The sequence below is a fragment of the Sorghum bicolor genome, chromosome 2 (genome assembly GCF_000003195.3).
Source record: "Sorghum bicolor cultivar BTx623 chromosome 2, Sorghum_bicolor_NCBIv3, whole genome shotgun sequence".
Classification (NCBI taxonomy): Eukaryota; Viridiplantae; Streptophyta; class Magnoliopsida; order Poales; family Poaceae; genus Sorghum; species Sorghum bicolor.
In genome coordinates this window covers 76,337,639-76,364,420 of record NC_012871.2, presented here as the reverse complement: position 1 = coordinate 76,364,420, position 26,782 = coordinate 76,337,639, and the positions used below count along the sequence as shown (strand labels likewise).

The 26,782-nt window shown below is 40.1% G+C and overlaps 2 protein-coding genes and 1 long non-coding RNA gene across 32 annotated transcripts; 1 reads left to right on the top strand and 2 right to left on the bottom strand.

The window, feature by feature from the left end:
- On the bottom strand, positions 270 to 2,007 carry LOC8074443. Its single transcript, XM_002461159.2, has 4 exons — positions 1,777 to 2,007; positions 1,063 to 1,209; positions 787 to 969; positions 270 to 636 (listed from the first exon to the last, which is right to left on the bottom strand). The coding sequence occupies exons 1-4, from the start codon at positions 1,861 to 1,863 to the stop codon at positions 538 to 540; spliced, it is 516 nt and encodes a 171-aa protein (XP_002461204.2). The 5' UTR covers positions 1,864 to 2,007; the 3' UTR covers positions 270 to 537.
- Positions 10,780 to 11,469, top strand: LOC8074442 (probable E3 ubiquitin-protein ligase ATL45). The gene has a single exon (XM_002463339.2). It carries the CDS (start codon positions 10,780 to 10,782, stop codon positions 11,467 to 11,469), a length of 690 nt encoding a protein of 229 aa, XP_002463384.2.
- On the bottom strand, positions 16,113 to 26,188 carry LOC110432569. 30 transcript variants are annotated; one of them, XR_002450014.1, is made up of 11 exons: positions 25,671 to 26,187; positions 25,379 to 25,568; positions 23,094 to 25,112; positions 20,545 to 22,539; positions 19,985 to 20,063; positions 19,606 to 19,679; positions 18,747 to 18,810; positions 17,909 to 18,192; positions 16,980 to 17,060; positions 16,797 to 16,874; positions 16,113 to 16,417 (listed from the first exon to the last, which is right to left on the bottom strand). It is a non-coding gene; the product is annotated as an uncharacterized LOC110432569 (long non-coding RNA). The 30 variants fall into 30 exon arrangements; XR_002450008.1 differs by lacking the exons at positions 17,909 to 18,192; positions 18,747 to 18,810 and having other exon boundaries at positions 23,094 to 23,915; positions 24,230 to 24,332; positions 24,460 to 25,112; positions 25,671 to 26,186; XR_002450004.1 differs by lacking the exons at positions 17,909 to 18,192; positions 18,747 to 18,810 and having other exon boundaries at positions 23,094 to 24,332; positions 24,460 to 24,530; positions 24,654 to 25,112; positions 25,671 to 26,186.

Here is a 26,782-nt window from a genome sequence, read left to right as displayed (position 1 = left end):
TCAGAGTATATGATTATACGAGACCATCTAGTGTAGTATGTATGTTAAATATGCAAGTATATATAGAGAGTATATGATTATACTTATTTTATATAATATTGTAATAGTACTATAATAATATATTAAAACATTAGGTTCATAGAAAAGTTTCATGTAGTAAGTTAGGATATTGTAAGATAAGTACATAAACATACCCAAATTGATAAATGTGTATGCACACATATGTATGATATGTGGTTTATTAAAGATGAGAGTAGCGGCTCCGGGAGTAGGAAAAAAATGCACCCTTGTTTTCATTATAAACATAGCATATAATCTAAGTGCATATCAAAAAGTTACGTATCTAGAAAACATCATACATCATGGCATGTTACCCTACACGGTACATGCAGTAGTGCATATAGTGCCAATTAATTAATAGTACATGGGAGATTAATTATACGCTACAGATTCTCTGAAGATTTGTTTCTTCAGATCATCATGGACAGAAGGTAACAGAACACCAAGAGAGATGTTGGCACACGCTAGCTAGTAGCGCTACTCTTGTTGTTGGCGACAGCCTTGTGATGAGCAGGTCCTCATGGCCTGGAGCACGGCTTGCTTCACGACATGCTCATCCACATTATCCACCTGGTTCTGCATAAGATCACATTATTACATATAGTTCAGTCGTATCAGTGGGTATATATACGCATCATCAAACTGAACATGCATGATGATCGTCGGAGCACCGGCAGGCATGCATGCATGATTGTGAGCCGTGGTGTGCTATTATTAATTAGTTACCTCTCCCCCAACAGCCTCGAGGCGGAATGTATCCGCACAAGACGCCGTGGCTTGGAGTACGCTGAGGCCCAGCTCATCAAACGCCTCCAGGATAGAAACAAGCAGCCCGGGGCAGCTCTTGTCAGACAACACGTTGATGAGGAACCCGTGCTTCCCTGCCCCTGCTAGGGTTTCCACAGTGACCTGATCGATGTACATACACTTGTGTTAGATTGGATCCATCGATAATTCGATATGATGCATCATCATCTGTCAAGTGTGTTATTATGACTATACCACCGGGGAGGGGGAGGAGCTGTGCTTGAGCAGAGCGCCTGCTGCTTCTGCTTCTTCGCACGCCATCTCCTGCTTGAGCCTGACGACCTTCTGCTTCAGCTCCTTGATGTACTCCGACGCGTCCATGATTATGGAGGCGTCGCTCAGCTGTGCAGCACACAGTGTGTGACCAGCAAAAACAATTTAATCCCAGGTTGTTTGCTGGTGCATGCAATGCAAGTGCAGGTCCACCAGTCACATCCTGCATGCCACCTGTTCAAGGGCCGGAGCTGAGCCTAAAGATTGTTTACTGCTTCGTTTTAGGACGACATCTAATCATGTACTTTACACCATCGTCTTACGTGTCGCCCTCTGCTTGCTCTTTCAGTTACTACAGTATGCTTGGGTACTGATCCTTGCTGTATGTACTCTATCTCTAGCAAACATTATTTGAGACCAAAGTAAGCTTCAAGCTGGCTGCTACATATATACTTCTAGCTCAAAGCCTCAAAGTCTCAAACATACTAGTACTAGTAACTAAAAGAACATATGGCCAGGGCACATGCAGCTAGATAGCTAGGAGTTTGTGTAGTACTGGACTACTACTAGCTGGTTCGATGCTCAATTGGATCGGATCGGAGCAAAATTTGCAGGAGAAACGAAGACACATGAAAAAGGGGAGCAGAATCAAACACTAGCTAGTACATGCATGGCTAGGTGTCTAGAGCTAATTACCGCGCGGGAGTGAGTGATGGAGCGCAGGATCTGCAGCTTCTCATGTAGAGCGGCCGCTGCCTTCTTGCGCTGCTCCCACGACATCATCCAATCCGGGAACCTCTCCGATCCTCTCAAGACGATCTCTCGCTCTGTCGCTTCAACACAGGGTATGTTGTATGTATCGGATCGGAGTCCAAGAGCTAGGGCTGTGTGGCCTGCGTCAAAGGAGGATATATATATAGGCTAACATGCCCTTTATAGTGGCCTGCCAAGGTTGCCACTCACGTGACCATATTGTTTTTTGTTTTTTTTTGAGGAAAATGGTATGGGAGGGCATGAGGGAGAGAGAGGGGTGTTATGAAACATGGAGCTATCACAAAACTATTATGCATATCTACACTGTTCGTATAGGTTGCAGCGCTCAGGATATTGATACCATGCTCCTATATAGGGGGCGGTGGACGAGGCGGCAATGACAATGGGATTTATTTGGGTTAGGGTTTCACATTAGGGGTAGGCTCCATGGTCAGTGTGCTTAGAAGGGAAGGGGCCCAGCCAGCGTTGGTGGCGAGATGAAGGGAGCACCACCGAGCAGGTGGTCAGGACAAGGAATCGCTAGAGATCGGTCGATTGGGATTAGGGAAGGAACGCAGGGGTGGGTGGTGAGGTCACCTTGGGCTAGCCTTGGTGGCAGGCAAGGTGCGGTGGGAGTAGGGCGGGTGAGGAGGAGATGTAGGTTTAAGATGAGCGCTCATATGCTTAATGACGCAAATAGGCTAAGAAATGATGCTCGATTGTGGGTTCAACTATGTATCCATGGGTGTGTATGCAGGTTTTCATTTGAAGCTAACAAGTAGAGGTTCATGGACCAATTCTAGGGTTTGCAAGGGATCACTACACTAGCGGCACGAAGAGGTAAAGACCAAGCTCATTGCCCCTTATATATCTACAAGGTCAAGGTCGCCGGACCTGCCTTAGGAGAGATGAAGACCAATCTCCGCTTCACGACATCGGAGTATAGAGGAGGTTGACACACCACGAGAGAGGGGCTCACAACATCAATGAACTGTTGGCCATGCTTCCCATGACACTTGAGTTGTCATGTCGCTCCCCAACACATGCATTGAGATGCCTAGACGTTGTCATCCTAATACGTGCCAAGCTGTGCATTCCTACTTTGACACCTGTGCCACCACCACACCCACACCAAGCCGCACTAGATCTACTTGCCGCAATGCCACTCTAGATCTGGTTAGTATGTTGGCATACCTAGCATAAGTGCACTATCTTTCTCATGGCGGATGATAGACTGAGTGCAAGTTTAGAATTTATCTTGCGATATAGGTTTGTATGGACTTGCTACACCTGGGTAATTTAATGTGGACATTACCATCTCCTATCCACCTACGAGTATGCCATCTCCTATTCACCTACGAGTAGGTGACTAGTGTATGACTCAAGTTTTTTTCTTTACATGAAGTGCAATTGGGTTCTTCTCCCAGATTCTCTCCATAAACTCTCAAAGGAAGGAGCGAACTAATCATAAATCACTTGTTTAGGTTCCTTGTGGTGTAATCTGTCCACCCGGATTTAAGTCCTCAACTTGGTACGAGTGCTCATTTTTTTTTCTAGATTTAGGATTTATCAGCATTGTGCTTTTAGTGGTAGACTGGTAGGTGACGTCCCCGTCGACAACGAGGCGCTAGTGGTGACTTTGTGGATCTCTAGATTTGTCGGCTTGGAGGTGTTCATAGGGGTAGGGTTTGCGTACGTATGTTCATAGGGTGAGTGCGCGTGCGTGTTGTGGGCATGTTGTACTGTGTAATTTTCAAAAAATAAAACTCTTACACTTTTATTAGCGAAGGACTGAAATCATAACTTTGGACCTACTTTTTTTCCTATTGAACATAAGACCAGCTGGTTGATACTAATTGAGAAAAAACTCAAATGGCCATTGCACTTCGCTCATGAAATTAATCGTGCCACCGTGGCAAGGGGAGAGGTGGCACAGCTGGAACGGAGGATTATTATTCATTATTTGCTAGAGGCCCCAAGAACAGCTTGGAATACATGTTGAGCTAGTAATTGTAAGCTTGCGCAGCCATTTTGCTGCAAGTGCATGCAGTGCCACAGCACACGGGTTCCTCAGCTCTTTCGTTCTCATCAAACCGGCGCACGGGCTGCATGTCTTGTTCTCACCACAAACACCTAGAGGTTTGTATGAGCCTACAACGACGTACAGCTAGCACAGAGGTAGCGAGCTTGATGAAATAGCCATAGCAGGGGCCTGGACAGGGGACCTGTACAAACATACGTACGTACAAAGATAGTGTGATGGCCCATTGTATTGTGTACCTGCGTGTATTGGAGCTACGCATGATCTTATCTTATCTTAGAGGTCCCGACGACGGACGGAGCCACCGCACGTTAATTCTCGTGAGAGGTTTTAAAAAAGTATAAATCCTATAAACTCTAACTAATAGCAGCCCTTGGAAGTTTTCTATTTTGTAAGTAATTACATACCTCTGCGATTATGAAAAATAGCATACTTCATATATATGCTAGTAAACATAATCTAATTTCTAACCTTAATTGTGCATCCAATCATGTACCTGCCGGCAACGTATCATATACAACCCAGCTTCGTGTGTAACCTATGCAACCATCAATTAAGGCCACAGGATCTAGATCTATCGTCTGAGGGTTTTTTCACTTATTAAACCCCTCCACCTATGGGTTTAAATCTAACCCGTGTGTATTCAGATGGGAGAGTTTAAGCGAAAAAAACCTCAGACGTTGGATCTAGATCATGTGGCCTTAATTGGTGGTTGCATAGGTTGCACACAAAGCTGGGTTGCACAGGATATGTTTCCGTACCTGCCATTATGATAGATAATCTATACAACCAAATCAATTTTCATCTAAAATACGAGGCATTATAATTTTTTTAAAAAAAGGTGATATCAAATCTATCTCTCTGTGTGTGTGTGTTTGTTTCTAGATTACTCATTGCTATTAATTTTGATATATTAAAAAATAAAAGTAAACATACATGTTGTGTCGTCACTTGCAAAACAAGTACACATGCATGCATGAACGGAAAGTATATATAGGTTATATTGGATAATGCAACCATCATGAAAAGAAAAATGTGCTCTTAGTGGAATATATACTAATTATACTAAAGAATTCTTGAAATTTGTATTTATATCATGACATATAATTTATACAAATTGTTACTTTAAATAAATGTATATTTTTTAATTGAAATGGTTGACATGTTTATATTGATAGTATAATTGTAAGAACACTATCTTTTAACAAATTAAAAAGCAATATTTCTACACACATAATTCTTGGATAAGTAAATCCAAGCATATTAAGAAATGCTAGATGTTATTTTTAATTGAACAATAAAAAAGCATGTAACTTAATATAAGTAAATTTTATTAGCTGTGATTGGTAAACATTATTAACATCTACTACTACTTAGAGTCAACTAGTCGGTGTGTGAGTACGGGTTGATATACTAGTTGAAGTTAATTACGAATATGTATATACGCGCAACGCGTGTGTATAGCTATATAGCGACGGGAAGAATCTCCTCGTGAAGTGGGGGGGCCGTGCTCGATCGTAGACATCGATCCAGTCTAAAGGACGGGTCTGTGCCTCTTTGGCGTATATACACACGCATATACTATACGTATATGTATAGAGGTGATCATGCATCGATCTAGCTGATCGAGGTGGTGACACCGGCGAGTTGCCATATAGCACGTCGTCCGATATGATCCGCGCATGCATATATATATATATGCATGTGGTCGCGGATTTCCATGCGTGTCTCCGGAAAGTATCGGCCGTGTATATATGAGTGATCTTGCGTGCGTCCTCTTGCTAGCTACTAGCAGTGCAAAGCTAGCTAGTTAGGGTCATTATCTGGTTATTATTACATATATATATATATATATTGTATATACACCGTACTATGTACTATGTACTATATATATCATCATGTGTCTGTATATTTCATTTGACATGAGAGGGACGTCTCGATTACTACATACGCAGCTAGGTTTTGTTAATATTCTCGACAACGAGATCGAATAATCATGCATCATGCATATGGACAGTAAATTAATAAATCCGAAGGGAACAAATTCAACAGCTAGCTACTGACGACTACGTGTATTCGCACTCACTCAACACGGCACGAATAATCCTCGTAATTTTTTTTTTTAAAAAGCACATGACACCTCCGATCATAGCCATGGACGATCGATCACGTGTCGTCCTTCGTCCTCTCACATTATTGTCACGCGACGCATGCATGCGGCCGGCGTGCGCATGCACCAGCTAGCCATACCGCGCCTGCCGCGTGGCCAAAACGCGTTCGATCGCGTCCTCCCGTGACCGCGGACGCGGAATCGCCAGCGCGCGATCGATCGAATCCATCTAGGCCTTGTTTAGAGCAACAGCTTGATTTTTTTTTTTTTTGTTGTGGTGGCTATTTTAAAATTTGTATAATAAAAGATAGACTCTAATAGATGTGTTAACTAGTTTTGTAAAATAGAAAGTTGGCTATTTCTTAATTTTCGCTGACCATATATAGCCAACTACTGACACTAAGCTATATGATTTTGTAAAATAGCAAGACTGTTGTGGATCTCTTCTTTTTTAAGAAGTTTTTCTATTTTACAAAATGGCTAAACAATAGAATTTGACTATTAATTTTAACCAGGCTCTTGGAGTTGCTCTTAGGCCTCGTTTAGTTTCCAAAAGATTTTAAGATTCTCCGTCACATCGAATCTCATAGAGCATTAAATATAGATAAAAATAAAAACTAGTTATATAGTTTTCCTGTAATTGCAAGATGAATTATTTAAGCTTAGTTAGTCCATGATTGAATAATATTTATCAAATAAAAACGAAAATGCTACAGTACCCAAGAACCTAAAATTTTGGGAACTGAACAAGGCCTTAGATCAAAAAAAATTATAAAATGGAAACTTGTAGCACTTTCGTTTGTATTTAATAAATATTATCCAATCATGATTTAAGGTTCAAAAGATCAGGCAAACTATACAATTGATTATTATTTTTATTTATATTTCATGCTCCATAGATGCGCCGTAAGATTAGATGTAACGGAAAAAAACTGTAAATTTTTTTTTTGGAAACTAAACAAGGCCTTGTTTAGATGCGAAACTTTTTTGAATTTTGCTACTGTAGCACTTTTATTTGTTTGTGTCAAATATTGTCCAATCATAGACTAATTAGGATCAAAAGATTCATCTCGCGATTTACAGACAAACTGCGTAATTAGTTTTTGTTTTCATCTATATTTAATGTTTCATGCATTTGCCGTAAGATTCGATGTGACGAGGAATTTTAAAAACTTTTTAGTTTTCAGAGTGAATTAAACAAGGCCCAAGTTCGGCAGGCAGCAACCTAGCTACAGTACAAAATACTAGCCCCTTCATTCTCCTTTCTCTCCTCCTATCGTAAAAATTGTCTCACCTATCGTAAAAAAAAATCACATACAATAGACGACATATATGTTGTTGCTGGGAGTTTCAGAAATTTTTTGAAATGATTCGCTATTTTTATATATATAGTTAAATGACTTTCTATGTGCCTATCGAAAGAAATTCTGAACATTAGTAGTAGTTAGATTAGATTTAAAGTATTTTTCCGGTTCTTCTGATGAAGCCATTATATACATGTCACAATATCTCCAACAATCGTCACCTAAAATACAAGACTTATTTGTTCTTTGGATAACGTTATAGGTAAAAGATTCTATATCTATTTTTAGTCTTCTCCAACAACAAGACTTAAAAGACAACAGTCTCTACAAATGAGTCTCGATAAGAGAGGATACTCAAATTTAGGTTATGTCTCCCCTGATATTTAAAATGGATCTTCTGTATCGATACTCTATTGGAGGCTATAGATATTGTGTTGGAGACCCATTTTGGCATTTTGGGTTTGAGTTCCCAAATGAATCTCCTATCAGAGACGGTCTCACCACGATAAATGGATATACTTATGCCTCCCGCCAAAACACAAGATCGGTTCAGCGTAAGTACATAGCGTAGAAAATCCCTAAGAAAGACCTTGTTTCAGGCCTTGTTTAGTTCCTAAAATTTTTTACATCACATTGAATCTTTAGATACATGTATGAAGTATTAAATATAGATAAAAAAAATAACTAATAATATAGTTTGGCTGTAATTTACGAGACAAATCCTTTGAGCCTAGTTGGTCTATAGTTGGATAATAATTACCAAATACAAACGAAAGCACTACACTAGCCAAAAACCAAAAAAACAATTGCGAACTAAACAAGGCCTGACCAAATTGAGTCCGCCAATTCACCAAGCCTCCCAAATTTCTCCACCACTACTTGATCACAAAGAATGTAGTCGCCATGGAATTGCCCTCGTCATTGCCAGAGTCGATGAGGATATCATGAAGCCCACTTCTCCTTTCACAATACTTGGCTTGATTAGTAGTCTTACAAAGTACAATTTAGTTAAAATACAACAAATGAAATAATACAATACCTTTTCTTGTATAGTGATTTTGCTAGATTCATTTGGAGAACTATACATGTTGGTTTTAGTTAACCTTAGACCCATATATATATATGCTTTGAGACGGACTCAATGCATGGTTTTTAAAAAAAAAAACTGTACGGGTAGGGAATGTGTGCGTGTGTTTATAGGGACGAGTGTGCGTCTGTATATATGAGTGTCTACGTATATAACTAGGTACTAATAAAAAAAAATCATCATATTCTTATTTGAGTTAGTGCAATGTGGCTAAAGGCGCACGCGAAGAGGTGTTTGATAAAGCTCAAGTTAAAACTCCCACGAAGCAGCAGGTTATTTTGAATTCTAGTCTTTGTTGCAAAAGGGTTGGGAGGTTTTTTTTTTGAAGTAAAACGGGGGGAGCTTCCCCACCATCTCAAATTAAAAGAACAAATGTTGCCCACCGGTTACCCGGCGGGGGTTACAGCATTCGAATTATACAGAGGATAATGAACGATCGCCAGCCTGCGGAAGGCGGCAATGGGTAGAGGTTTAATAATTAAAAAGATTTATGTTTGAAACTTTAGTCCTTTTTCTTATCGGTTTTAGAATACACAGATAAGCTATCACTGCGTGGTGGTGAGTGGCGTCGTCGATCAGAAACGAACTCATCATAAAACCAGTGATCAGAGGGGCCGGGGAGGAAGAAGGGGTGAGCGTACATGCATGCATGCAATGGGCCTGGAGTGACGACTAAGAATCGTACTGTGGCTACGTTCGCCTACCTGCATGGAGTTTTGTATCTCGTGACCTCGGACTGCTATAAGCTAGCATGTATGCTGGCTAGTATAATATGCGCCAACTGACAAATTAAGCAGGTGAGCAAGTGATGATCCCATTTGGCCTACATACATATATGTATAACAGACACTGTGTTTCGTCTTATTTCTTTGATATATGATTGAAACGTGTACACATATATATGTGATGACTGTGCATGTGAGATCTGATGAAGACAATAGACACATATATGCATCCGCGTCATCGCAATCGATCGCAACTAGTGTAGTCGAGTTGAGTATTGTTAGTAGTGTGGATCCATTATTAGCTCCAACTTGTGAGATATATATATAACTCTTTATGAAATTATAATCACTACGGGTGTGATCTGCGTGCATGTGAGATATACGTCCATGTCAATGCAATTAATTACCTTGATTCAAAATCAAAAAGCAATATATAAGTACGTACGTAACGCGCGCAATCTTCGCTCTCTGCAAAACCGTCATATATACACTACATATATAAGTAATTTCTGAATTAATATATGTTGTACATAATTTTGGTTGTATGTCTCATACGCAGGGTCAGGGGCCAGGGGGTCATAGGATTCTCGGTCGTCGGCCGGGAGTAGCTACGTACGCTACGGGTTGCCGGTCGATGTCACGCGATGGTAGCATGCAGCCGGTGCAGGGGGATTCAGGCTCCTTGTGTGTATATATATTCTCTGCAACGTCGTACATTCACATGCGATTGGGCGTTTGCAATACAGCAAATACGTACAACAAATATAACACGGGCCGGGGGATCGGAGCCAGCTTGCATTGCATTGGCGCGCCACACGAGGGAGGCACGGATCAGGATCATATATGTCGGACATACGTGCATGCCATGTACGTCAGTGACTGGTGTACATGTCATGTGTGGACGTGTATGTAATGTAACATAGATACCATACGTCCATACCATACATCAGTCCAGACCCTGCATGCAGGCTCTGCCGGTTTTTTTGTGTGACACAGACAGACTAAGTACGTACTGTGCTGTACATTCGAAAAGCCCAAATAGTAGAGAAGAAAAACTAGGTGGGCTTCTTTGACAGCCCAAGAAAGGTAACGCAGTCCAGATCTGGCCCAACAAAAGACAGCCAACTCATTACCCGGCGGGCGTCGTGACGGCCCATACATCTGTACCGGGTTGGGCGTCAGAGAGTGTGATGAAGCTCCACACGGGCTGATAATATTTTTCAGCTTCGCTTGTTTTTTTTTAAGCCACCCCTAGAAGAATTACAGAAATCCATGCATCCCTTTGCAGTCCTGACCACATCACACGGCTGCGGCTACGTCGTCCCGTCAAGGTCAAGCAGAGAGCAGGTGTCGCACTAACATGTTATCAATAACACATGTGTGACACCGCTGTATATATATTTTTTCCCCGGGATATATACATAAGAGGAGGTGTTTGCTGCAGCCATATATAGTTTGCTTACTACGAAAACGTTGTAGATTAAACTAATATTTAATGGCTACCAATATGAAGTACGTGTATTTAGGGAGATATATAGTAGTCAGATATATATAGATGGCTGAGATAGCCTTGTGCTTATTATACACGGACACATGGAGTCGCATTTCTGCACCGGCATCACAGTCGCAGCATCAGGCCGCATGTGTTCTCTCCAGACGTGCGAAAGCATCTCGCATGCATGTTAAAAGTCCTCTCTCTATCTGATTCTGATGATCTGTCCATCCACCGTCTCGTCTGCATGCAGGAGCAGGGACGACCTGGAGTCGTCTATATATCCATCTTCTCCCAACTCGAGCTATATGGATCGGAGGACGCACGACGGCACCGAATTGAAGAAGCTGCTGCATCCTGCTCCGGCCGCGTGAGCCCCGCCGACGACGACGTGCTGGACGCGTACACGCTCCTCAACGACATGGGCCTGCAGAGCCTCGCGGCCGCCGGACTCGTCCTGCTCCTGCTCTACCTCACCGGCCGCTTCCTCTGGCTCTACAATAAGGACGCCGCTCAGGCAGAGGCAGCAGCCGCATCAGCATCGTCCCCGTCCTCCCGGCGGCGGCGGCCGGCAACAGCGGCTGGTGCGTCGACGACGTCGCTGCCAGCAGCAGCCTCTCCTCCGCCCCGCCGCGCCATGCCGCTGTCGTCGTCGTCGTCTCTGCTCCCGGTGTTCTTCGTCCTGAACGTCGGCGTGCCCGCCGGGCCCGGCGCGGAGACTGCGGAGTGCGCGGTGTGTTTGACGGAGTTCGGGGAGCGGGAGGCCGGGCGGCTCCTGCCGGGGTGCGGCCACGCCTTCCACGAGCAGTGCATAGCGACGTGGCTCCGGGTCAGCACCACGTGTCCGCTCTGCCGCGCCCCCGTGGCTACCAAATAACCACACGCACATGCATGGCTCCGTGTTCAACCGTTTGTGTGTGTGAGTGTGACCTCTTCTGGATTTCTTACAATAAAAATTGTGTATTGTATATATATGTATATATATGCATCGGTGGTTATCTAATATTATTATATCATTGATTTGCATCTTTATTTTCCCTATAAACCAGATATTTGCATCTTTGATTTTTCTATATACCATCAACAACGGGACAAAGTATGTGGTGCATAGGTGGAAAACCAATTCAAAAAATGTATTTTGGTAGTTTAGAAAATTTTGAAATTTGGTATGTCTATAGTGCAGATAAATATGTATTCACATGCAAAAGATGAAAAACAAACTTAAACTAAAAAAGTTTATATAAAAATATTAAATTTCATATGCATGTCCATAGTACAAACAAATACAAATATGTAAGCCTGGGTATTCGGGTTACTTGATTTTTTCGGGTCGAGTAATTCGGGTAATGAAAATTGTTATCCGATATTAGTCCCGAAAAAATACTACCCGCAATTTAGGGTACCCGATAGTTCGCGTTCGGGTTCGGATATTCCCGATTTACCTAAATTTTCAAAAAACAACACACTATACAAAATTTCAATAGCAGTTTATATATAATTTCAGCAGCAATTTGCATAGAATTTCAAAAGCATTTTGTAGAAAATAATATATTACTATCACTTGTTTAAATAAAGAGAATTATGTTCTAATAAATTGATAAGTTCTAATATTTAACTAACAACACATGATAAATATAAAGATATAGACAAATATTTGGGTAATTCGGATAGTTCGGGTACCGGGGGATATTACCCGAATTACCCAACTAATTTCGAGTAATCAAAATCGCTATCCGAATTTAGGATCGGGTACCTCAGGTTCGGGTAATTCGAGTCTAGATCCAGATAATTCAGGTGCAGGTAATAGGTATCGGGTAATTTCCCCATACTTAATGTATGCACATGTGTGCAGAGACATGCCACGGCACCGGGTAAGCGCTAGCCAAAGAAGATGGTGAGTTACCTATCAAGTTCTATCCTTATGAGCATTTATAAAGGACTGTATCACCACAGATATTTCATTGTTGATGAGACATCACCTATCACTAAAAGCATAACATCGTTAAACCCAAAAATAAGATCTTGTTTAGATCCAAAAACTTTTTAGATTTTAATATTGTAGTACTTTCGTTTGTATTTAACAATTATTGTCTAACTATGAATTAACTAGGCTTAAAAGATTCGTCTCGTAAATTATAGATAAATTATGCAATTAGTTATTTACTAGCAAAAGTACCCGTGCGTTGCAACGGGTGAAAATGTATAGTGTTATCGGAAATTTTGACATCTATGTGTTGTTTTATCTTCAAAGCTATTGTTTTTATTGCACTCAATGCTATGATACAAGGTATATATAATTAATTTTGAAATCAATATAATTTCTTGTACTTAAGTAATCAATTGCATCTATGCTACTACATACCAGTGAATTTACATAGTGTATAAACACTTCATTGTGCAACTTTTTTGTTAAAGTCGAGACCAAAAGCACACAATTAATCAATGGAGAAACATAATATCCTCTTTTTTACTTTATTTTTTCTCTTCGTTCTTTTTGTCTTTGTTCTCATTCTTATCTGCTAGCTCAGATTTAGAGCCACGTGGCCTCATCCACTCGCACCCTAAGGCGAACATGGAGCCCTAACGGATTGATGGTGACAGCACCCTAGTGGCCACGGAGTCCTGGTGCGACAATGCCCTAGTACCTCCATGCGATGGCGTCCTGGTAGCCTGGTAAGTCCATGAGACGGAGCCCCGGTAGCCGCACGTGTCAACGACATCTTGGCAACCTCACTCGTGTCACTGTATCCTCTCTCCTCGATTTCACCCCACATCATCTCACATATTCTCGTCTCGGTCTCGCTCACATCGCCATCTTGTCAGGTTGCCCCTTCGTTGCCCGACCTCACCATGGTCTCGCGTGCTATGCCATCATCGTTCCGGCCACAACATCTTTTTGCTCCGCATTGCCTAAGATGATATGGTGCCGTGCTTATATAGTTTAATTGGTGTTCAAATTTAACCCAATTTGTATTCAGTTTATTTATTAAGATATAGATTAGATTAGTTGATAAAGTTTTTTTATTTTTATTTAGGAGAGAAAAAACTAAAAAAACCACGAAACCATATATAGGTATAGATAAGATTAGATAGAATGTAAATTATGTAAGATTTTACTCATCAATTACTGATATTAGATTAGAAAAGGATAAAAATTTTAAACACCCTTAGTATTCTATATGTTATTTATTATTTTATTTTAATATAAAATTAGGGAAAAAGAGAAACCAGAAAGGGGATCAGGATAATGTCTTTCACGGGAATTTAATCTCATAGACTTTTTTTTTTGCGGAAACCGTTCCCACGGAGAATTACGAACGCCAAATTATTTTTCCCGAGAGTCCATGCCAAAACCGAGCTACCCACAAAAAGGAGGAAATTTTGCTTTTGTCTGATAGAGTTTGATTTGGAGAAGTCTGATTTAAGAGAGAATTATTTTCTTTGTGTTTGTCTTGTGTCCGATCTCTTCATCCTTGTAAGTAGCTAGATCAAAAAAACTTCAGATCAAAAAAGCAGCAGAAATTTTGCCTCTTTATTATTAGGGATATAGAGGTATAGATATAGATATAGATTTAAATATAGATTCTTTCAATTTTCTATTTGTATAATTCTTTCAATTTCCTATAAAGTATTTGGTTTTTCTCTCTGCGTGGTTAAACGGATTAGTTTTGAAGAAAAAAAATCAGGTGATATTATTTTTAAAAATAATTTTAAATGAAAAAGGAATAAAAAATAAAAATAAAAAATGCCCCACAGAGCGGAGACACGCGTTGGGCGGACAAAAGCGGCGCCTTCCATATTCTTCTAGAGCCAGTGAGCCACCCAGTCCAGCGGCCAGTTCCTGCACACCGGATTGCTCCTAAGACAAGCCCAAATATGCGACCATAAGCAAACCGCACCCGAGCGGCCCGGCCCAAACCCGGATCAGACTCCAATTCCCCAATTCGATTCCAATCCCCAAACCACACCCGAACGACAACAGCGACAGCGGCCGGAGCTCGGCGGCGTCCCCGACCTCGCCGGTAGCGGGGGCGAGGGGGCGCAGTGCGCCACGCGACGGGTGGTGCAGTCCCGCTGCCACACGGAGGAAGTCGAGCTCGGCCGATTCGTCCGCAAGTGCGAGAAGACGGAGCACCTCCTTCGCGACTGCATTAACATCCAATTCGATTTCTTCCGGTCTTGCAGTCTACTGATCCACCTGATCCAATTGGCGTGGTGCAGACAGCCGGGATGGAGAAAGGAGCCTCGGAGGCGTCGCCCCTCTGCGCTCGCTGCGGCAAGCCCGCTCAACTTCAGTGTGTTTCTCTCTCCTCCTTGGAACATATCGCTCTGCCGGCGATCTGCTGTTGACTTTTTCCGGCCGCGCTTTGCTTGGCACATATCACTTCATGTCTCCACCAGTGATCTGCTGTCGAGTTTTACCCTCTGCGTTTTGCTTTGACGCCCTACACGAATTCGATTTTGGATTGGGATGGGATGGGAGAGGCGCCAGACGGAAGTTTAACCAGACGAAATTTGAGGCTGAAGGGCTGCATTTGATTTCGTGTCTGATTTGAAAGTGATTTCGTGTCTGATTTGGAAGAGGAGATTTCTTTCCGATGACTGGTGGCAGAAAAAAATCTATAGACAGACTGAAATTTTGACTCTTAGGTATAGATTTATTTATATTTAATACTCCATGCATGTGACAGAGAATCTTAAAAAGTTTTTGGATTTTGGGGTAAACTAATAAGATCTTTTTTAGAAAAATACGAGCGTCCATATCAAGTCGAGGACATAAACTCCGATACACAGGTTCCACCATATAAAAACCCAACTATTGTCTATAAACCATTTTTATTATTATATACTTTTATTCTATTTTTTATTCCTTCACACACCTTATTAGGACCCACTATTGTCCATATTTCCGTACCCAGCTTGTTGTTTGTACGAAAACTATTAGTATTTATTTGGTTGTAAGCTAATTATTGTACTTACTCTAAGGCCAGTCTTAGTGGAAAGTTTTATAATATTGTTTTCAAAATTGTGATATCATGTAAAATGCAATAAAAATTTAATAAAACATGTACTTTCAATAAAGAGTTTCATTCTATAGTTTCATAGTAAGTTAATTCTAAGACTCATAGAGAGTTTGTAATGGTGCAAAAGAATTTCATCTAGATGAAATCCATAAATATGCACTCTCAGTGGAGAGTTTAATTCTCTGGTTTCATGGTCATTTAATTCTAACTCACAGAGAGTTGGTAATGGTAATAAGAGAGTTTCATCTAGATAAAACTTATTTTTCTCTCTTTTCTTAAATATCCTGTTATGTCATCAAAAATGGTTATATAGCAATGTATTTAATGTGAATGAAACTTATATAAAACTCTTACTAAGACTGACCTCATAGTCTCGTGACAATTGTTTTTGGTACTGACAAAGTGCTTCCTGACAATTGTTTACTGATAGCAGTAGCATGTACCAAGTGCGAAAAGGGATGGCGCGCCGATTATTAACAAAGTAGATAAGTGGATAGAAGGTATTGGAAGTTGATAGATATATATAGAACAACAAAGTTTGCAACAAAGTTTTGATACACTATAAACAACGATAGGAGGTGCCACTGCATTAAGACGGGAGAGTTTAATAGGCAAAGAAAACATCGTCAAGTGTGTGATAAAGTTGTTATGCAAGTTTAGTATGAAGCGGGTTGATGGCTAATTCTATCAATTCTACTTGAGAAAATAACAGAGGCAATATTCTACAAACATTAGTTCATGAGTAGGTGCTGCTTGTCATTCTGTAAAGAAGATGACCCAAGTTTAAGATGGTGGTGCACCCTGCGATAGCAAAGAATAAAAAATTGTTCAAAGGATTTTATAACATATAAATCCACAGAAGATTTAGGAGTATTATTGACAAGACACATTTATGAGGTATTACAAAACAATATTATTAGGAGTTAAAAATATCTGAGGTTGTAAAAATAGCGTACACAAATTAGATTGAAAGTAACTACAATTACAGCTCACAAATAATATATGTATATGAAGTGGAGCACTAAAATGGTAAATTTGAGTGTTTGATATATTTCTACCCTAAAACTGCACATTTTATGTAAGTTCTGGCACATAATAATGTGTATGTATACATGTATCTTTTTGTTTATCTAGCAACGAAAAAGATTCCAGTAATATGGGTGTGAGCTATATTTTTTACCTATTTTGTTTTCTTTGTTGAAGTAGACGTCTGAGCTCTAGGTTTTGGCTGAAGACTGAATCCATGTGAGTCTTGTGCCTAGTCATTGTTTTTAATAAATCACGATAGGAGTAAGTCTATTTGGTTTTGATATGAGGGGAATTTGAAATGCAAAGTTTGGAGGAATGAAGCGACTTCGCTTACCTTTTAGCTTTCCGTTCGATAAAATAGTTGTTAAGCCAAATAATGCAAAAAATAGAAAGACGACCAGAATAAGATAGGCACCTGCTAAAAATAACACAATTCAGCAGGCTGAACACAAAGTACTCTAAAAGGAAAACATGGGGGCAATTTAGAGCTAATCAAATTATGGTAGACATGATGAGCTGCATTATGGGAAACCAGAATAAAATTTTGTAAACATTGCAACCCCTTCAAAAGGAACAATCCTCCAAATACAAACAGATGCAACTTCAGTTTCATGTATGAGAAGAGGACTCGCCAAGTAACTTAAATACAAACCGTGACGTAAATGGCACATAGTTCAAGCTTCACAAAAATACGAATAAAGCTACATGAACATGTACATGGAGCCTGTCTCTGGGTTTGCATATCAAGTCTTCTTTTGCAGAGGGAACATATAGGAAAACAAAACCTAAAAACAAACACAAAACAGGGAAACTATGGCCGGGTACGGCAACAATTTTTCCAAATACGGCAACAGTAAACTTAGGCATATTCAATTATGATATGAGGCAATCCGTATATTTTAATTGAACTACTTCTGATATGATCAGAACTGCAAAGGAAAAAACTTTTCGATGCATTCAGAAGAACTGCAGCCCCAGTCAGGTCCATGGGAGCATTTTCTTTCGAATTCTAATATGCCAGGGAATATACTGGAAAATTAATTTGATTAAGTATTGTAGGACCAAATAAATTAATCTACTCTGTCAGTAATGAAAATATTATTTTTGGTGCCAATAAGTTTTTCCTTTGGAATGTGATGCACATCTGTAGTGTGATTAAATTAGATATGTTATCCCAAGATGAATTAATGGACATACAATACAATTTCTAAAAAACGATTCACGCACCAAAAGAAGGCCGGCGAGCGTGGCCACGTCGCCTACCTTTCTCGGCCGTCGGATCGGGCTCATGAACGGGCGAGATCGTGCTCTCCTTGGTCGTTTTGCAAAAAAGCCCTCCAACTTTATACGAATCAACCCGCAGTCCACTTCCCTCTCTCATATATTTTTGCAAAAAAACCCTCCAATTCTTCAGAAATGAACCCACGGTCCAGCCGCTGCTCAGGCCACGTTATGGGCCTCTGCCCGCATCGCCGCTCGGCCTTGGGCCGAATTGGGCCCAATGGCCTTTTCCATTTTCCAGCGGATTTATTATTTATCTAAACCGGCTGAAATATTATAAAAAACATAACAAATCAAATAAAAATCAAAAAAATAGCACTACACTCTAAATACATAGTATCACATATTTTCATGGAATTTAATTTGTATAATCCGATATCCATATTACTATATCAAAATTACTTAAAAAATGCTTTTCTCTCTTAATAAAAAAAATGTAATAGTTCTCTTCCAACACTTAGGATAATATATTATATCCTCAAATTTCAAATAAAAAAAAACCAAAAAAAAATAAACGAAAAGAAAAGATAGTTAAAAATCACTGATAATAAACAAAAAGAGAAGATAATTAAAAATCACTGCATCTAAATATAGACTAGCAGGCTCACCGCGTGTTACACTAATGCTCCTCTCTCTTAGTAAAAAATATAATAGTTCTATTTGAACACCTAGGATAATATATTATATCCTTAAATTTCAAAGAAAAATAGGAAAACAAATAATAATATACAAAAAGAAAAAATAGTTAAAAATCACTACATCTAAATAGTATACAAACAAACTAAACACTACGAATAAGTAATATAGACTGGCACCTCACCACGTGTTATACTGTGGACTGAACAACTGGTTCACTCCACGAGGTCCATATAACTAATACTGCACTGTAAACACATAACATAACATGTTTTAGTGCAATTTTATTTCTATAAATGTGTATCTAGATTTCTCTAGAGTTTTATATAAATACTTAATAGTGTTACTGTCTTTATTAGAATTGTTATGAAATTTTTATGGTACCTTACCCATACCATGCATAATATAAAACGATTGAGTGATTTCACCAGCTTTATGATCCTAAAAAAATATGTATTCAACTACACATAATATTACCCCAAGTAACAATATAGTGCAAAAAAGACATAATTAATAAACGAAACCAGGTGCGCAAAGCTCAGTTTGTAAATTTAAATAATTGAACTAATACTTGCTCTGTTCAACCTTTGTTACATGCTCCTATTCAACAATAATTTGGTCATTCAGAGTTCAATACTATAAACTGTTGCATATGATATATAATTATTTGAAATCTATTGGAATGACCACTTCCCCTAACATGGGCCTCTTTGAGAAATACAGCATGCGAACCAATACTTATACCTAAATTGTATTCAAATAAATTATCAATCAATTAGTTAAACCTATTACACTAAACAGTCTCATACTGGCCTACGCGGCAACGCCGCGTCCCTTTTCTAGTGTGCACTATTCATGAACAGAACTGCAATAGGCATCCACAATTGCAAAAATGAAGTAAATAACTAATAAAGAAGATCATCTTGGTCCGTTAGCTAGCAGCGCTGAGCACAAGAATTAATTTATATTTCCAAGTCTTAGGTGGCTTAAAAAGGACACATGAATCAATATAGGAAACTAAAGCTTACCAGAGAGGGGGTTACCTGGTAGGGTAAGAAGCACTCCAATGCGGTTTAGATGGAGAAGTAATTACTTCTTTGTAAAGGGACTTAATTCACTACAGGGAAAACCGAAAACACGTGTAATAGCTCAGATGCATAAAAATCATATAAATTAGACAGAGAAGTGTTTTAGCTGCTACTCAATTTGTAGTAAGACTCATCAGATTTAGTGTTTGATTTGCACATGTATAATATGTTAAACTCAGAATTGCAAGGCAGAGCGTCGCTATGAACATCCGTTCATATGGATGTGTAGTCCATCAGGTAAGGAAACCAATGAAAAATAAAAGTCCTAATTTTGTGGGGGGCTCGAGGAGATCAAAGGCCAGAAACAAGGAAAGAAGATAACGAAAAAGCATACCACTTCGGTAGCAAGCATTGCACCAAGTTCTTCAGCCTTGTCTGCATACTCTTTCATTTTTGTGTCTGAAAATCTTAACCTACAGTAATTAACAAAGTAGTAAATGTTTAGATGGTGCCGCCATAAGTGAGGATCAAAATAACAGAAGTGAAAATCACTAATCTGGATTAACGAATCAGTATTATAATTTTTCTTAATAAAATCAAGGGCATGCTATTGCATGACATAAACCAAAAGATAGTTTTAGGGCCTGCAGAAACCTATTATGCTTGTAAAGTGTGGAAGTACATTAAGGTAAACTTAAGACACAAGGAAAGAACTATCTTATTTAGTACTTTAGCACTTTCTCTTTTATTATGACTTTTATAGACCCACGTTGTGCCTCCATTGGTCATGGTTGGCAAGCCAACTGCACGTAAGTGTTTCTGAAGACTAAATTGGGATGACAAATAATTAAGCCCACTGCATATACCATGATTAACAATGCAGGTCTATTTAGCATAGATTAATTGAGGAACAGGATTGACCAAAGAAAAAAAGAAAGGGGGGCATCACAATACATTACTGCAAGAAAACTGCTAGGCCATGCATTGTTTTGATAGATTATCCAGGCAGCTCCCTGTTGGTAGTCTTCGACAATAATGTACGAATCAGAGGTAAAATAGAGTAGACTTAAGGTATTCTGGCGGAAAAAATACAGAAACCATTAGTTAATTTCATATTAGTGACTCGTTAGTTAACCTAGATGAAAAAAAACTAAAGATAGTGAGTAAGCAAAAGCGTTCTCGCATAGCTTCAGGCCGAGCTTCTAGGTTTGCTACATGGTCAGCATGGGGGAGTTCATCATGTGTTTTTCCCTGAGCTGCTGATCCAGTTGGCCTTGCCAGCGTCGACGCCGTTGTTTGATTAGCATGAAACATTTAGAAAATAAGGCTCAAATTTATAGGGAAAAATAAACATGGCAATAATCTGTGGAGAAAAAAAGGGAATCATAATCACCAGGCAAATCTACCACAACTGCACACTTACCAGGTAACAAAGATTGTAGCCAGATCAGATTCTAATACGAATGGATTAAGCTAGGGTTTGAGTGCTGGGTGCTGCACAACAAGCAGGGAAGAGAAGGGATGTGCGTACCTGGTGGGTGCTCGCCGCCAGCGAAGGCCTGATGATGGCCGCCGCCAGAGCCAGAGGCCGAGCAGAGGCTGGCGTCACCGTTGACGAAGACGAAGAACCGGCGCCCAGCCGCCCCGAGCAGCACATACGACGAGGTCACGGGCGAGGACGTAGAGAGGCCGATACACCGGGACGCGAGTGGAGGAGAAGAACGAGGCGGCGGCCATGACTGGTGACGGCCACCGCCGAGGCCCACGTATGGCGCCGCGCCACAGCCAGGGGGTGCCGTCGCGCCCTGGCAGCGCCTCGGGCGGTGGGCCGGCGTGCTGGCCTGTCCAGCATGCTGCGATGCGAGGGGGGAGGAGGAAGAGGAGGAGGGCGGCCGCCGCCGTCGCTGTGCCCGCGTGGAGGGAGGAGGCGAGGGAGTGACGAGGAAAGAGGTAGGAGGGGAGAGGCCGGACTTTTTTTTTTAACGATGTGCTGGGTCGGGAGAAGGCGAGAAGGCTCTACACATCAGATCACTGGGAGTAAATATAGACCGTAAATACTGGATCCAAGGGTGGAAATTTTTTTTGCTATCGTGGCACGGCTGGCTGCACGCCGTCGTAAATACTGGATCCAAGGGTGGAAATTTTTTTTGCTATCGTGGCACGGCTGGCTGCACGCCGTCGTGTTCCAAATTGTATTGTGTATACTAGTGGCAAACGCGCGCCCCTGCGCGCGAGGATGTAAGTACTTGTTGAGATTCATTGAGTTAAGGTATATATATATATATATCATAGCCATAGTTATTCGCATGGGTAACATATGCTTTCATTGATATATATATTTACAATCTGGTTGAAACAGAGTCTGAGGCATACAACAGCGAATCAGCGATATTGGTGGCTTATGGTGTGCTAGAGTAGGACAATCAAAACCATTACATCATAGAACTTGGGCGCACGCACATCATGAGTAACCTTGCTAAGACACAACGTAATGGTGATTTGTTGCTGGGTGGCTAGCTGCCTCATATATGAAATTTGCTCACAATCACAGTGACTATCTCTGAACCAACAAAGCTACTTATCATTGATGGAAGTATGAAAACTGAGCTATTGTGGCATTTTAGATTTTATAATCAGGTTATGGCAATGAGGAAGGCTACTGTTGTATGAAACAAGATAATTAGTAATTGATTCAGGCTTCAAATTTATGCTACTTAGCAATAGAAATAGTTGCCAATCATGTTGGGTCACCTACACTGCTTTGTGTGTGTGTGTGTGTGTGTGTGTGTGTGTGTGTGTGTGTGTGTGTGTGGTGAAACAACATATAGAAGCTAATGCTTGTACTCACGTGGATATCCACCAAGTCTGCTTTGATGGTCTAGTTGACAAGGTCCTTATCAGTCAACAACACGACAGTTGTGCAAACCCAATTAGCGATTGACAGGAAGCCTGCAAGGAACAAAGGAACCAACCATAAGCCACTAATTGTTATACGCACATCATTCTGACCGGAAGAATTCTGCAGTGTGGAAAAGTGAGTTTGTACATGCACAAAGAATCATCATATTCAGACTTTAAATACTATAAAGCCTAGAAGAGACCCAAATTGAAGCATGTATCATCGTAGCTGGCAATGTAAGCCCCATTGCTAGTCTACTAAGTATGAAGTACTTCTTGTTGTAGACATTAATGAAAATAAACACTTCCAAAATTCATTTTGTCACTGCCTAGTTGCATGGAGGTGTGTATGTGTAGATAAGATTCATAATGCTTGTACCCAGTAATATATGAGGCTTATGTGTATAAGATGCAGTGTAACATTTACCATATGTATTTAGAAGTCCTATGTTGATTGAGCAAATAGCATTGGAGGTGAGGTCACACAATAAAGTCATGATGAATTTGGCAAAACACTAAAGTAATTGTTAATCTAGTTGAAGAGGAGAGATTGTCATCAAATAGTAGAGGAAGGTAGTGACAAAGAGGGAGGGAGGGGTTCTCACATCATCTGTTGCCTGAGAAGGACGACACTCTTGTGGCCGATGCCTCCATGAACTTCAGCAAGAGGTGTGCAACTATTTTCTTGATCTACTATGTATAGTAAATGTGACTGCCTTCTTCACCTTTTTCTTTGTTGTACATAGGAACAAAATGAGGAAATAACATCAACCAATGTAAGGTTGCATCTATGTAAACTATAGACATTCCATTTCAAAAGCAAATGAAAACTGAAATTGGAAGGGGATATAGAAGGCTTAAAAAGGTACATGACAAATGGAAGTAGAGAAACATTAAATGACCACAACCTGCAGGAGAACCTAAAAAAATCCTGACTCGAATGACCACATCATCGACAAAGAGCCAGAATTAGCACAAGCAAGCACAATTTAGTTGTTGGCGATGGGAGTTCAGGGCTGTTCGAACCGAGATGTGTATATTTTAGGGCTGAAAAATATAAGAAAATAATTGGAACATAAATTTAAAATTGAACCCATAGAAGATCAATGTTAGCTGAAATTCATGGAACGAATTGAGGAAATAACATCAACCAATGTGAAGTTGCATCTATGCAAACTATAGACATTCCATTTCAAAAGCAAATGAAAACTGAAACTGGAAGGGGATATATAAGGCTTAAAAAGGTACATGACAAATGGAAGTAGAGAGACATTAAATGACCACAACCTGCAGGAGAACCTAAAAAAAAACCCTGACTGGAATGACCACATCATCGACAAAGAGCCAGAATTAGCACAAGCAAGCACAGTTAGTTGTTGGCGATGGGAGTTCAGGGCTGTTCGAGCCAAGATGTGTATATTTTAGGGCTGAAAAATATAAGAAAATAATTGGAACACAAATTTAAAATTGAACCCATAGAAGATCAATGTTAACTGAAAATTCATAGCTTATAATAGTTGAAATCTAAACATAAGCTTTAGAAAATAAGGATAGATAGGTCAGAACCAAGATCATTGTTACACATATGATGCCTTATTGTCGAAGAACCAAGATCGTTGTTTCTAACGAAAACAGGGAGAACATGCTATGAACAGGATGCGTATAGGTTGAGTGGATTGATTTTTTTTGTGCAACAAAAAGCCTTCAAGGGATTCCATGTACATATATGATGCTTTGTCACCTCAACATATATGATGCTACTTTTTCCAAACCATTGTCAAGTGGGAGAGTAGATTCAAGATCTTGTATCCGTCTTTCTATCTGAGCTAGGCGTGGATACTCAACTGGAAAAAAATAATAACATTCTGATTAGGTTTAAGCATCATGAGGCTGAAATATCAAAAATTAGTATGTACACTTTGTGATGAAAGCAAACATTAGTACAAATAAGGCATGAAGGAAGCTGATAACCTGCAAAGTGTACATACTAATTTTTGTCCACTAACACTTTTTGGTTCCCACTATTTTCATTAGACGGCATACTGTAAAGGTCAGTGGGAGCAGTAAAAAAATAAGATTGGAAAGGGACTTCTGGAAAAGAAGGCTGGCATGTAGCAGATTGTATAGGCAGAAACAAAAAAAAAAGAAAAAGTTGAGAGCCAAACCTACAACAACCATCCCAAAATTTCATTAAACTAAACATGTGACCATTTTTGGCTGGGTGCGCAAATACAAATGAAGCCATCAATTTTTTGTGTATAAACCTGCAATCATTTTTATCTGAAAATAAACAAACACAAATTAACCCATCTAGACTTATAATACAGCAAAAGGCAGTTTATGGAGCAATGTATGACCACAAAAAATCATGTAAGCAACAACTGTGAAGCTGTTCTGGACTACATCCTACATGTCTTCCATGTCGATCGGTAAGAGAAAAGTTACATATGTTTACCTTGATCTCAGCTGGCTCAATTATGAGTATGCCATAAACATGTCATGAAAATACAACTGCAGCGCCTATATAATTCAGAGGAAATGGTGAGATAAATAACATTAATTCCCAGTGACATTTGTCTTTCCAAACCAACATGGTCTTTTAAAGGCCTGCAAAATTTCTGCTGCTGCAATAAAAAAGGCAAAAAAATTCAATGAAAACAAGATTTTTCGAGGCCTAAGAAAAAATTCAATCATCATTTAATTTGTTCGTCAACTTAGAGCTTCAAGGCATGCTGACAACTGAGTTACTCTCAGAAATTGCATAATATAAGTAACAGGTCATGCTTAGCACTTCACAAGCGAATGAATATTAGATCATATCCTTGAGTAATGGGTATGGAGTTTTTCATCACAAGCTTAAGAAGAAAAAAAGAAATGGCAGATGGCAAACCTCAGAGTAGTCTGCCTATCCAAAATGTTACTGGAGTTGAACATATGCAGAATGTTACTGGAGTTGAACATCGCTGCTCTACTGACAAGGGAAATATGTTACCACCACTTTGTGGTCAGATAAGTTGGCAAGCAGTAGTGATGGCGTGCCCTCTACTGCAAATCAATCAACATTCAAAATTGTAATGGACCTGCAGGCATTATAGGCCAAACAATAGAACACGATTCATAGAATAGTGAGAAATCATAGGGACAAAAGCAAAAGCACAAAATAAGAGAAAATACGGAATCACCTGAGGCTGCTCTATACCAAATGTGGCAGTATTGAGCCCTATGCACAACCATAGTGGGACAAAGGAAGAGGCATGAAGATGAGGACGAGCTGCTTTCCAGGCCATACTTCTGCCCTGCGCTGGCAACGGCATGGTCGAGACCCATCCGCATTGAGCCATATCGGGGGAGGAGGAGAGGGCTCGTGGCCGTGGCCACCGCCGGCTGTTGTACCACCATGTCGATAGAGCATAGGGACAGAGAGAGGGGGGGCGCCTCGCACAAAGGAGGGGATAGCTGCTGCCGCCCTGAGAGGGAGGTGCGCCTAGCACAGGGGAGGGCATAGCCGCCGCCGCCCTGGATCCGGCCATGGCCAAATTCCGGAGGCACTGGTGCGCCACCGCGTCGGAGAGCGGCCAGTGCAGGTGCCCACCTGGTGCACTGCCTCATGTGGAGAGAGAGAGAGACCGCGGCGGCGCGAGAAGGGCGGCACAAGCAGAGCCGGCGTGACTCGCGACATTTTTTTTCTTCCATGTTTTGTCTTCGGGAGAACTTAGGAAGACTCCAGAGCAAGGCTACCCAGAAGAAAACTGAGCCATCAAAACGAGATCAAACGGTGGAAATTTTTTTTGCTAACGTGGCCAGTCTGGTTGCTTAGCCCCGCGTTCCCAATTAAAGGGTTGAATATTGAATATGAATATGAATATGAATATGAATATGAATATATAGGTGAAAAATTGTATAGGTGAATTTCATTCTTCCGAGAAGTGAAAAATTTTAAGATTTAATTAAAATTATGAAAAATATATGAATATTTATGATATATAATAAGTACCATGAAGTATATTTTTATAATAAATTTATTTTTAACACAAAATATTGATACTAGTTTTAATATTTTTAGTTAAACAGAAAAAAATTGACTTGATAGGTAAAAATTAATTCCTCAAAAAATAAGGAGTCCATTCATTTGAGCTTATCTACTAAATAGCTTATCTACTAAATATGTTAGCCCTTCAGTATTAATCAAAAATAATATTTTTAATTATAGCATTTAGCGAATAGACGTATATTTATTTTGATACACGGATAGAGTGCAAAAAGAAGTTGATGGTCACCCTATACCACGTTTGTT

Coding starts and splice junctions, on each gene's coding strand:
- LOC8074443 (XM_002461159.2), bottom strand. CDS start 1,863: ATGATGTCGTGGGAGCAGCGCAAGAAGGCAGCGGCCGCTCTACATGAG. Junction 970..1,062: donor GCTCCTCCCCCTCCCCGGTG/GTATAGTCATAA, acceptor TACATCGATCAG/GTCACTGTGGAAACCCTAGC. Junction 637..786: donor TCGAGGCTGTTGGGGGAGAG/GTAACTAATTAA, acceptor GATCTTATGCAG/AACCAGGTGGATAATGTGGA.
- LOC8074442 (XM_002463339.2), top strand. CDS start 10,780: ATGTTAAAAGTCCTCTCTCTATCTGATTCTGATGATCTGTCCATCCAC.